Consider the following 12,577-nt stretch of genomic DNA (forward strand, 5'->3'; position numbering starts at 1 on the left):
GGATAAAGCTGTTTCTCCTTCACGGACAGCCCTGAGCTTCCCAGCAGCACAACCCTTTGTTCCAGGGCCGGGCCGCTCTTTCGGTTGTTTTAATTAAGCACGAACGATACCGAAGTCTCCAGTAAAATTCCACTATCTCATCACCTTGCATCATGTGAACTAATACATGTACCAACAGAGTTAAAGCACTTTCACGGTATAAAGACGGACGTAGCAGTGCAGGAAGGGGCCCGGGGGACCCTCGGGGGTCGGTCCGCACCGGGGCGGGAGGAGGCTCCGCGGTTCGGGCTGGCACAACCCAACCCGGGGGCGCTTTACGAGGGGGCAGCCGCCCCCGCAGCCGCCCGCTCCTCCTGCGCGGGGGTCTGGCCCCCCCCTGCGGCCGGGCCCGGGGCTGCGCGGGGGGCGGCTCCCCCGCCCCGGTGTGCTCCGGCCGCCCCGGGGGGCTCTCCGCCCGCTTTGCGGGGGTAAAGCCGGGCGGGCGGCGGCTCCCGCTCCGTGCGGCCCCCGGAGGGGCCGCCCCCGGCCCGCCCCCGCGCTCGGCCCTACATAGGCAGCGGCGGCGGCCACCCCGCCCGGCTCCGCCATGGCCCTGGCGCTCCGCCTCTGCGCTGCCCCGGCGCTGACCTTGGCCCTGGCCCTGGCCCTGCTGCCCGCCGCCGCGCAGGACATGGCAGGAGGTAAGGGTGGGCTGCCCTCGCCGCCCAGGCCCCCCCGGGAGCGGGGATCCGAGCCCCGCGGGGAGCTGCCCCCGGGGCCGCGGGTATGGGGCGGGGGCAGCGGCACCGGCCCCGGGCGCTCCCCGCGCGGCGGTCACGGCCGTGCCGTTACCCCGGAGCCCGCTGCTGCGGGGCGGGGGGCGCCGGCTGCCGGCCTGTGCGCTGCGCTCCTGCTCCGACGTGGCCGCCCACTCGGGACGGGGACGGGCCGTGGGAGCCGGGAGGGCAGGTCCCGTCCCTGCCCGGAGCCCCGCAGGGTGCGATCCTGCGCGGTGCGGATCCCCAGCGTTCAGGTGTGCGGCTGCAGCAGAGCTTGTGCTCGCCGCATGCCCGGCGGCCGCTGCGATGTTGCGATGTGACTGTGCATGCGGTGATGCTAATGGCTGGGGGGTGGCTGGCGCCTGCCCTGGCACCAGCGGCCCTTGGGAGGGGGTCCCGCCTCAGGGCTGGGTGAGCCCCGGGTGCCGTGGGGGAGGGTGGGGGGCGGCTGTGCCCCCTTGCTGGACGGAGGGTGCAGCACAGCACCGCGAGGGCCGTGCCAGGTAGAGCAGAAGCTCTAGTACAGGGTGGGGACCGTCCCCTTCGGGGGGTCCCGGGCAGCCCGCCCGCCCCGCTGGGCGAGCAGCTCTTGACGTGGTGACCAGCCCTCTGATGGCTGCACGGCAGCTCTGCTTGGGGGGAGGGTGAGGACCAGCTTTGCTGTCTTCCTTCCACCCCAAGCCATTCGCTTCACTTCTGTTGCCAAGTGGCAAAAGTATCATCTGGGAGGCTTCTACCACCCCAAGAGCTGCTCTTCCACCTTTGCCCCAAAGGACTGCAATGCTTCCCGTGCCACCCTGTGTGAGTGGGTTGGTCCACTGAGATTGGGCGTTTGGCTAAAACCCCAGTCCTGGAGGGCTGCAAGGTCCTTGAAATTGCCCCATCCCATACAGCTGTGAGAGTGTGGCTTTGACCTAACAGCTCAGAGAGTGAATGCCAGCCAGGGGTGCCAGGAGAGAGGACACCCGGAGGAAAGCGTCAAGTAGCAAGCCCAGTTAAAACCACAGGCTCCCCTTCTGCCTGTCGATGGCCTCCCGTGATGTGAGAGGGCAGTTTCAGGACTCCTGGTAAGCACATGGCTTTGGGAGCAGCACAGGCGCTGTGATGCTTTTTCAGCCTCCACTGGAGAAATGGGGAAGACTCAGATTCCTAGAGTGTTTGAAATCTGCAGTCTTGGCCTCTCTGGGCAGTGTGTAAACACCCTTATCTGAGCTATGTTAATAAATCGCCCAGTTGTTTGGAGGGCTGCACAGAGCATGTGACTGTTGACAGTGGGTCACAGCTGAGGGTTCCTGCCAGCTGGAGAGAGAAAATGCAGCTTTGCTGCTCGTATTGAAAACAAGCACCTCTGGGATGGATTTTTTTCCTGATTAAGGTACTGTGAAGCAGTGATCCTTCTTCCACCAGTTACTGAGTAGTCAAGCAAATTGGTTTGTGGTGTTTTGTTTGGTTGGTTTTTTTAAACCACGGTCAGACAGGCTGATGCTTAGACCCTGTGGGCAGGGATGCGGTTTAAATGGCTGATCCTCAAGGGCTCAAAAACCACCATCCCTGAGGATCTAGGGGAGCATACCAGTGAAATAGCAGGTGAGTATCCTATAGGAAGACTTTCCTGAAGAGCTAGTACTGCTGGCAGCTGCAGGCAAGCCCAGGAAGGCATCTGGACGGGGCCACCTGGTCCCTTGTTCAGACCTGATCTGTTCCCTGTTCCCAGCTACCTGCTTCCCCTGGGGATGCTGTCGTCTGTGGTAGCACTGGTGCAGAGAGCCACCCCTGCCTATAGAGCAGGGGTCTTTCTCTGCCAGATGGGCTTGGGAACAGGTCCTGAACAAGGGTGCAGATTTTGGCTGTGGTGCCACTTCCATCAGCTAGAGCATTTCCTGCTGAAGGAGGGTTTGGATGCGTTGGCTGGGGCAGTGTATGGCCCCTCATGTGCAGCAGGAGGGTACACGCTCCTGTGGGGACTGTAGCTGTGCCTGTCCACCCCTCCACCCCTCGTGCTTCTCTGCTTCTGCTTTTCCTTGTGGTAACTTCCTTGTCTGGGGCTTGTTTGCTTAGGCTGTTCTGTCATCCAGTGCTATGGGACTGTTCTGCCTACCCAGTGCCTGTTATCCTTGGAGGGTCCCTCTGGACTGACCCCAGCTGTCCTGCTGCCTGCTGGCCACAGCAGATGCTCAGGCTTTTAGGGAAAATAAGACCCAGGGAAAAGAACTCAATAGCTCAGGGCTTTGGGTCAGCATGGGCAAGGCAGATGACTTCCATTTGCATTTAGGCCTCCCACTGTGACACTGAGTGTGTCTTGAAGCTGGCAGCTCTTGCAGCACCATTATGCTGCATTGCTGCTGGCCAGAGGGGAGCGATTGCCTCCTGCAGCCCGCAAGGCAGCAGGCTCTGAGGAACCTCAAGTTTTAAACCACTGAGAAGTCCTCAAAGTACTGAGATGTCTTTTTTTTTTTTTTTTTTTTTCCTTCTTGTAGATTGTCACCAGTATACAAACAGGAGCTGTGAAGAGTGTCTGAAAAATGTCACCGTAAGTATCAGCAGTATAACTCCCAACCTCTCATGATGCCTGAAAATGTAGCGTGGGCTTTGCAGGGCTGTTAGGGAGCAGTTTCCCTCCTGGAAGAGGGGCTGCTCCCCTGCCCTTATCCCGAGCATGCTGCAAATGCCACGGGCCCATGCTGGTGAGCAGCCAGCCATGACTCAGTGCTCTGGGAAGAGGTTGCCGGAAACCCTGGGGTTTTGTTGTGTGCTTTTTGAGGTGAGTAATGGAATTGCTGAGCCCCTCCTCACGGGTGGGAGACACTGTCAGGGGAGGTGCATGTAGGAGGAGCAGAGTGGGCTGGACTGGCTGGTCAAACTGCCTCCCCAGCAGCGTGTGGGTGTTGTGGCAGTGCGTAGATGGTGGATGCAGGACATGTGCCTGTGTGCTACCAACTACCGATGACCTTATCTCTGATATCAGCAAACTTGAACTTGAGTCAGATCTTGCAGCTGATGTAGCCAGAACCAGTTTGACCAAACACAGCCAAACACTGGTGTTGGGGGTTGGAGCCACCAGGAAAAGAGGGTGCAGAGCTGCTGCAGGCAGTCTGGCTAGGAGAGACTGGTGAAGGCACACACAAACCTCTCCTGCTCATCAGCTCTGCGAGTGGCTTGTTTCAAAGGCTTTCTTATTGTCCCCAAAATGCTGCGTGGAATAAACACAAAGGATTTGGTTGTTGCTACCATCATGCAAGCCAGGAGAAGGGCGCTCAGCACTTTCACTTGCTCTAGAAATGTGCACTCCTCTCCCATGGTGCGGGCAAGCCTGATGCAGCCTGTGCTGACTGAACACAACTGTTACCTGTTGCTGATGGGTGGTGCCTGGCTCTCGTGAGCAGGTGTCAGTGGCCCTGTCGCTGTGGCTAACAAAGCAGAGCATGGCTAACTGGCAGCACAGCCATGCACCAGTAACGCTATGCTGCCTGGTTCCTGTGTCCCAGTGCCTGTGGTGTGCCAGTAGTGGGAGGTGTGTGGAGTACCCCGTCCGAAGAGTCCTCCCCCCAGCTGACCTCTGTGAGCTCCGCTCTGCGCACTGGGGAGTCTGCTGGGGTAAGTGGATGATGCTCGAGTGATGGCTGCCTTTAGTGCTTGCTGCTAAATGGCATGGGCTGCTGCTTGCACTAGTGGTGACGGGAGGTTTCCCTTGCCTCCCTTTCTCGCTGCTGGTGTAGCACTGACAGGCTGAAGTCAATCAGGGCTCTGTAAACTTCCTGAAGCGTGGGTGAGAAAGCAGAGTGTGAGCAGTTTCCTGCCTTCTGGCAAGAAGGACCAGTGGGGCTTTAGCGACTCTAAATATGTTCTTCATGTTTTGGTGTGAAGGAAGGCTTCCGACATGGCTAGCACCTAGGCACAAGAGCCGAAGGTGCTCTGTGGGTAGCTGCCTGCGCAGCCCTTCCTGGCGCTCCAAGCGTGCTCACCAGGATCTGCTGCGCCCCGTGCGTCGCTCCTTGCACTGCTGCTGGCTTTTCATGTTTAGCAGTGCAGCTGTGGACCCAGGCAGGCTCTCAAAATTCATGGGGCCTCTTGGAATCAGAAGTGAGGTGACTTACCTAGGGGGCTGCATGGGCTTCTAGTGCTGAGCATCCCACAGTCCTGCTCAGCTCTCACCCGCCTGAGAAATGCCCTCTTCCGAAACTAGCCCTGTGCAAGCTGTGCTGCAGCTGGCTTGCCTGCAGCCGGGTCACCTCTGGGAGCGTTTTCTGGCTGACACTGACTGTTGGCTGACTTTACTCCTTGGTGCTCTGTTTTCCGGTGTGTTTCTGGAGAAATTAGCGTCTGTTTAGACCAAGCTTGGTGCATGCTCCTGCTCGGACAGGACCCAGCTTCTGGGGCAGCTAGGAATCAAGCTGGTTTATCTCACCTATCCCCTTGGTGTGGGGGGCTTGGAGTTGAACTGTGGTCATATGTCACCTATTGTGCTTGAGGCAGGGCTCTCTTCTCTACCCACAGGACAGTTAAAGCTGCTGTGATACCTTGTGGAGGAAGAATCTGCTCTTTGTGAGCACCACAGTGTGCTTTTCTGAAACTTGTGCAAGACCTTGAAATACAAGTTTTTCTGTGAGCAGCTTCACAAAAACTTTAATTACAGAAGAACACATTCCTTTGCTTGCAAAACTCGCTTCAGAGGAGATTAGTCCTGTGGGGGATTAGCTCTTAAACAAGTCTGTGTTTTTAGTGTGTGTGGCATTATCATCAGGTGGAGGAGTGCCCGGTGCTCTGCCACAGACCCCTGTCTGGGAAGGGGTGATCTGAGCCCCCAGGCTCACCCTGAAAGCCAAGGTTTCAGAGGCACCAGTACAGACATGTGCTAGTGGAGAAACTCCCTTCTGAGCTACCCCCACTGGGCTGACTTCTAGTCTTTGGCTTTTGGGCTGTCCCCTGTGTGACTGCTGGCTGTGCTGCGGTGGACTCACAAAAGCTTCATGTTGCTCTGAAGCAAGACAGTGCCATGGACCGTCAGGTCTCAAATTGCAGACTTTTTCAAAGCCTTACTGGGAACATAGACTTGCTGACCTCCCTGCTGCAGGGTGGCTGCTGGAGAGGCTGCACGAGCCCACCTGTGGGGACAAACACAAGCGTCTGCAGGCTGGTGGCTTGCTGAGTTCTGGGCTCACTGGTGACCTTCGAGGCCATGGCAGTGGTCTGCAGTTGGAACCACATTCCTTGCATGGTGCATGCCACAGTAACCTGGGTAGGGATGCAGTATGATTTGAGAGTCGGGGGCGCAGGTGGCAGCAATGAAGCTCTCCACTGGGAGCAGAAGGCTTTGAAAGCAAGTTCAGTGGTGGAGTCAGCTCAGCCTGGAGCACCCCGGTAAGATTGCTGCAGCTGAGTCCCTGCAGCAAGGGGACAGGCAGGCATCTTCTGAAATATCCTGAGGTACACGATGTGTGGCGCTTAGGTTTTCCACTGGGCTTACGGTCCGAGATGCATGGAGAAGTGGGGGTTGGAAGTGCTCTGAGCAGGCTTGGGTGCTCTAGGATTTCTGCAACTTGGCCGCTGTTCGTGAAGCGGCTTGTAAACAAATACTTCTAGAGGCCCAAGTCGCTGAACAGTCTGAATCATACTTGGAAGAAATTCCTCTTTGTGGCAAAAGATTTCAGGTGATGTCTAGATATGTCCATTTTGGCCAGTGTCTCTACTGCTGTCACGACAGAAGCTGAGTAGGATGACTGCATCCCTGGGGCCAGGGCTCAAGGCTGCTGCTTCACCACCACATCCTGGCAGGTTTTGTGCTGTGCATGGGCGAGCAGATCCCCCAAGCCCTGGGGAGATGTGGTGGTGGTGTACATGAAGCAGCCCTCCACCTTCAGCTGCTTCAGCCATGCTGCTGGCCCAGAGCTGATAAATCACAACAGATCTTGTCTTGCTCTGCTTGTTGTCCAAGGGCTCCAGACACCCATAAGTGCCTCCAGTCCACTGTTGTTTCATCTTGGATGACTTCTGAGGCCAGCTCCTGTGGGCAGCAACTCCAGTGCCAGCTGCAGCTTCTTTGTCAGAGGTTGCTTCTCAGCACTGCAGCCTGCAGGGTTTTTTCCCCTTGATGGGTTACTGTTCACCTGGATTAGTGATTAAGACAACTTTGCTTCTGTTTCTGCCAGAGGGGTCTGACCTCAGTGCATTTGTTCTTGCATGTCTTCATAGCCAGTAAATGAGTGCTGTAGTTAGCAGCTATATCTGCTCGGTGTGTTCGTGCTGGTGCTAGTGCTTGGTGTACCTATAGATAATGATGTCCATCTTGCTTTCTGAGGTGGTTACGCATGTCTCCAGCCCAGTGACTGAAGCTGCTGGTGACAGTAGCTTATGCTTGTAAAAACTGTAAATCCAGACAGCCGTGTGTTTATGTACTAAATTTGTCTTGTCACATCCTTTAGTGAACTTTGAAGCCCTGATCATTGCGATGTCTGTGGTGGGAGGAACGATCCTTATCATGTTGGGGGTCTGCTGCTGCTGCTGTTGTAAGAAAAAGAGCAAAAAGCAAGTATCGGAGGGGTTCCCCGTTTTCTCGGAGTAGCTTTGATGCAACCATGTGCTGTTGCAGACCTGAGTGGTAAGTGTCACTAATGGGCTTTTCTGTCTGTCAGGCCAGACAAGGATGATGAGAGAGCGGCCAGGGAGCGGGAGAAGAGGCGGGTGCGGCAGGAGGAGAGGTGAGCTTGCCCCCCAGCCCTCGCTCCCCTGTGTGCAAGCCACACTGCTTCAGGCTGCAGAACAATTTGGCTCCTGTCTGTATCATCAAACATGATGCCTAGAGGCACATAGGGCTCAATGCACGCAGCCAGTGGCTGCTTCAACCCTAGCTCAAACGTGAACCTCATGAGCAGTGTCTTTCTGGGACAAATTGTGGGTGCACCACCACAACAGTGTTGTGTATCTGACTCCTCGAGGACTGCTGATGTGCATGGGCTCTGGTGGTCCCCAGTGCCTTTAGGAAGTTGGAAGGTGGGTGGCGGGGGCACTGAGCAAACCTGGCAGCCTAGAGCTCCTTAGGTTGGGAAGAAGGAAGGAGCTGTAGCTCCTCTGGCTTGATTTTGTATTGCCAGTCACTGGCTGGTGGTTTTTGTGTTTGCCTCTTGCAGGAGAGCAGAGATGAAATCACGGCACGATGAAATCCGAAGAAAATACGGTACAGTGCTGAGATGAGCAATTCAAACTGAGCTTGAGATGGAGCAGCCTCAGTAACTGTGTTCCCTGCTGTGGTTGCAGCTGCAAAGGAGACCTGGCCAGCAAAGAGAAAGCAGTCTCCGCTTCCTTAATCTCAGTGAATTGCTCTCTTGCCCTCTGGCAGCAAGTGTAGAGATGCTTGGGTCATGGTGTGCTAACCCACACTACTGCTACTCCTCTTGGGCAGGGAAGAGGGAGTGTTTAACGCTCCCTGGAACCTGTGTCCTCTGAACTCACCACGTGGGAGAAGCTGCTGGGGCTTGACTGGAGGGGAGAAGCAAAGGCTGGTAGATGTGGCAGCAGCTGTAATGCTGCTGCCCTTCAGGCACAGCCCTCCAGCAGCCCTGGTCAGCGAGTGGCTGGGGAGCCAGCAGCCCGGGGCAGGGGGCCAGGTGGGAGCAGGAGGCTGACGGCTGCAGAAGCACAGAGCAGGCACTGCCTGACTGCAGAGCCAGTCGTCTGAGCCAGCAGCAGATCCTGGGGAGGTGGCTCAATCCCCTGCTGCTGGGATGCACAGCCTCCCTCCTGGGGCTGGACTGTCCCTCGGGTGAGTCCCACTGCCCCAGAGCAGGTTGGGGACAGCAGCCTGGTAGGAAGCAGGGAGCAGCCAGTTGCATGGAACTGGTGGAGAGGTCTCTTCTGCCTGCCCGATGGGGCTGCTGGGGGCTCTCCCAGGGTGGCCGTGGAGCAGGGAACAGTCAGGCTCCTACACGCTGAGTGTGGTGATCTCTGGCTTTGTGGGGGACTGTAGGGAAAGCTGGAGACTCTTCTGTGCCTGCAGCTGTTGCCTGCTGCTGCTCCGTGTTGGGCAGGAGATCCAGGGGCCTCTGGCTGGGCTGGCTTCTCTTGAGGGAGGAAGAGCAGGCAAAGCTGTGCCTAAAGGAGCTGTTGGTGGGGGAGGTACCTGCTCATGGAAGTGGAAGAGCTGTGCTCCAGGGCTGTCTTTCCACAACGGGGCTCTGTCTTGCTGCAGTGTGACCTCAGAGTTTGCAATCTCATCCTTTCTGTCTGTTCCACCTCTAAAGTGTTGGGCTGGGGCTGGGAAAGCAGCCAGCAGAGTGGCACAGGGGCTTGTCACAGGCCCACAAGTCAGCCCCATACCCTGCCTTGCTCTCTCCCAGCCTGTGGGTTTAGCAACAGGGGAGCAGTTTTAATTTGGGTCTGGGGTCTCTGTTTCCAAGTCCAGTCCAACAGAATCAGCATGCAGAAGGGCTGCTCGGAAAGATCAGTTATGCTGCTTTACCTGGACTTTATATGACTGCCTGAGAGAGGAGTTTGCCATCAGGTTGAGCTTTTTAATGAATCTCTCCTCTTGTGCAGAGGAGAGTGCAATGGTGCTGATGGCATGTGCAGCTCAAGTGGTAGCAGGTCTTTTGGAAGGGCTGTGGGACAGGAGGCTGGATGAAGCACAAATGACAGAGTTGTTAGCAAGAATTAGTTTTCTTGCTGGCCATGACTGGTATGGCAGCTGCTGTCTGAATGAATCTCTCTTCTCTTCTAGGCCTGTTCAAGGAAGAGAACCCTTATGCAAAATTTGAGAATTAACAACTCCAGACCTGCCCACCCCAGTGAATGGTGCCTTCCCACAGAGCCACAGGACTCTGCTTCCCCTGCCACAAGGAGATGACCGCGGTGCCACTTTCCACTTCAGCTGCCACAGCAGATGAGCCAAATGTATGGTGACACCACTGTCCCTGCTCCAGGTGCTGTTTGCTCCAGAACTTTGCTCTTGCTCTGGTGCAGGAAAATGTGGTGCCATTACTGGAGGATGACACATTTCTTCTCACTCACCCCTGGGGTGGTAACAGAGTCCAATGCAAATAGCCCTTGTCCCTGGCCAAGGGCAAAAGCAACCTAATCCATCTCTCTTGCTCCTGCCTCACCAAATACCCTTCACACACACAGCCAGGCTTTTTTGTCCCCTGTTTTTCTTTTTATCTTTTTTTTTTAATTATTTTAGTATAGGTAAAAGCCAGCAAGAGTTTCTTGCCTTACTGGTCAGCAGGAGGCCTTGGCTGTTACTCCAAGTGCCTGTACTTGTCCCAGCACATTAACATTCCTTTCAAAAAGCACAAGTTTCTGGTTATCTCTGGCCTCCAGAAGAAGGTCCCATGTGCACATTCTCACTTGCAACTAATCTAGGGAAATGACCCAACTCTCCTACCTCTCTGTGCCTTTCTAGAAGGGTGGTCCCCTGGGCTTGATGGCCATGGCTGATAGCAATAGCGTAGGGTTCAGATGCATTTACAATATGTTGACTATATATTAAATTGATTTGATTACTGTCCTATCTGTAAGAGTTTCATTTTGCTTCCATACCAGATAAGGTTTGGCAGTGATGGCTGATGGAGTTGTCACTGTCATGTGGCCTTGGCTCGTCAGGCTCTGATGGAGGTAGAACCAAGACTGCCTTGAACTTGTGCTATGCTTGAAAGGAGGGGTCTGTTCATGGAGATGTTTGGTTATCAGGAAAATCTGGGTGTTGGGAGTAATGCTGCTCTCTAAGAAGCTGGGTCCTTCTGCAAGAGCTTGGCCTGTGTCCTGTAGCACCCCTGAGAGGCCATGTCTAAGTGGGGTGTCCTGGGGGCCCCTGGCAGTGCTGGGCACAGACTAAAACCTGTGTAAGGGACCCGGGGGTGGGGGAAGGAGGATGGGAGCTGACTTCTCTCGTTGCAGTCTTATACTTGATCAAAATTGCCTTTACAGTATGAAGGAGCCTTACATGCAAGCAATAAATCTACCTTGATAGTTTTGTCTAAGAAAAGCTGGCTATTGCTTTCTGCCAGGTCAGGTGACTTGTTCTGGGCTGCAGTTGGTGGCATTTCTGTGGGCTTGCACAAAATGCTCAATTTGCCTTGCTGGGCTTATGGCCCTTGGACACAAGCTGCTGAAGCAGAATTTTTGAAACTAAACCAGCTGTGAAACCTTGCTGCTGTCACCTGAGCTGTGTGCTGGCTGCCAGAATCTGGCTGGCTTTTACCAGGATGGTGAGAGATGCAAGACTTGCAGGTGATGTTTCATCTAGGCTGTCTCTGGCAGCTACCAGAAGATACTCAGCTTCAGGTGGTAGGAGCAAAGACAATGACTGCCAATGCTGAGTAAGTACCTGGTTTGTAACCTGGGCTCCTGTTAGTGTGAGCTAGGCTGCAGCACTGGCACGAGGGCTGAAAGAGTAAGGTTGGGTTGCCAGGCTCTCATGGGTGCTCTCCTTATCTTCTGTCCCAGTCTGTTGCACTGGCCGGGCAGGGGCTGCATCCTGGGGCTGCCAGTCAGGACCTGTGGGAGGCGGTGACAGCATCTGTGTGTGGCTGGGAGATGATGCTTTAAAGAAATCCCCAATGTCCTGTGTTTTGCACAGTGGAGCTCCTTGCACAAACTGCCCTGTGCACATGGGAGACAAAGCATGGAGCCCTGTAAAGAGAAGTGAAAATGTTGATAAAGATCCTGGTTGTGCCCTGTGCTTTACTGGGTATGCTGGCTTGGAGGGGCTGTGGTGCCCCTGCCAACCAAAGAAATGGGGTGTCCCGTGGGAGCTTTGTTTAAGAACAAGCAATGTATGGGGGCAGCTGTCAGAGCTGCCTTTACTCATACCAGGCTGCGATGGGCTCCAGGTCCCATCCTGCCCTGGGGACTGGGACCAATATAATCCCTTTGGGGCTACCTAAGCACTTCCATTGGCCCGCTCCCAGCACTAAGGGGTTGCGTCTCCAAAACCATTGAGCAATGGGGGACCTCTGCAAGCACGTTCCCATTGCCAGGACCCCACTCATGACAGGTTCTGCCCTCCTCTGCTGAGCCAGGGAAGCAGAGGGACCTGCTCCACCTGGAAAACTGGATCCCTACCTGGACAGAGTGTAACTGTGCCCTGGGAACAAGCAGAGGGCATGGCACTGGCCATCGCTGGGCAGCAGCAGTGCTGCATCCTTAGCTTGCATCCTGGGCTCCAGCATGCCTGGCCTGGGGGCTGCCTTGCACAGCCTGTGATGGAGCTTTGCTAATTTTTCTAATTATTCCTGCGGAGGTTGCTGTGTGCGGGTGTTGTGTGGCTACAAAGCTGGTGATCCCTTTGGCTTGGCTGGCCCGCAGCAGAGAGGTGAAGCAGGGTCCTTGGGTGGCTGAGATGCCTGCCCAGGTCTGGGAAGAAACACGCCCACACTGTAACTGACAGCTGAGCCTGGCATCTAGAAAGATCTTCGTGAGGATTAATTGCTCCTTTGCAAGGCTGTTGTGCTGGGAAGGCTGCCCTGCTCTGGGTGGTTGGAACAGGTGGCAATGGGGATGGCACAGCTGAAGGGTGGAACAGTGTGTATCACCCACCGTGGAGTGCACTGATGAGGACGATGGGCACTCGGAGGATGCACAAGGGAGCTTGGAAAGAAGGGACATGACAGGATATAACAGGGAGATTGGCTTTGACCCACGGGACAGTTGCACATACAGAGGCCTGTGATTGTGGGACAGCCTTGCCCAAAAAAACCAGACAAACCTGGCACTTGGGTGATCCCCACACAGGGCAGGAAAGGTGGGATGAAGAGCCAACACCCTGAGGGACACAAAATCCCTCAGTAAAGACTGAGCTGTCACACAGGCCTCCTGCCTGCAGGAGAGGA

The 12,577-nt window shown here is 55.6% G+C and overlaps 1 protein-coding gene across 1 annotated transcript; it reads left to right on the top strand.

The window, feature by feature from the left end:
- The first annotated feature begins 410 nt into the window (after positions 1 to 410).
- On the top strand, positions 411 to 10,257 carry LOC121096947 (PTTG1 interacting protein). Its single transcript, XM_040613599.1, has 7 exons — positions 411 to 680; positions 3,236 to 3,288; positions 4,244 to 4,352; positions 7,178 to 7,280; positions 7,388 to 7,453; positions 7,883 to 7,929; positions 9,469 to 10,257. The coding sequence occupies exons 1-7, from the start codon at positions 587 to 589 to the stop codon at positions 9,510 to 9,512; spliced, it is 516 nt and encodes a 171-aa protein (XP_040469533.1). The 5' UTR covers positions 411 to 586; the 3' UTR covers positions 9,513 to 10,257.
- The last annotated feature ends 2,320 nt before the right edge of the window (positions 10,258 to 12,577 follow it).

The sequence above is a fragment of the Falco naumanni genome, chromosome 13, assembly GCF_017639655.2.
Source record: "Falco naumanni isolate bFalNau1 chromosome 13, bFalNau1.pat, whole genome shotgun sequence".
NCBI lineage: Eukaryota > Metazoa > Chordata > Aves > Falconiformes > Falconidae > Falco > Falco naumanni.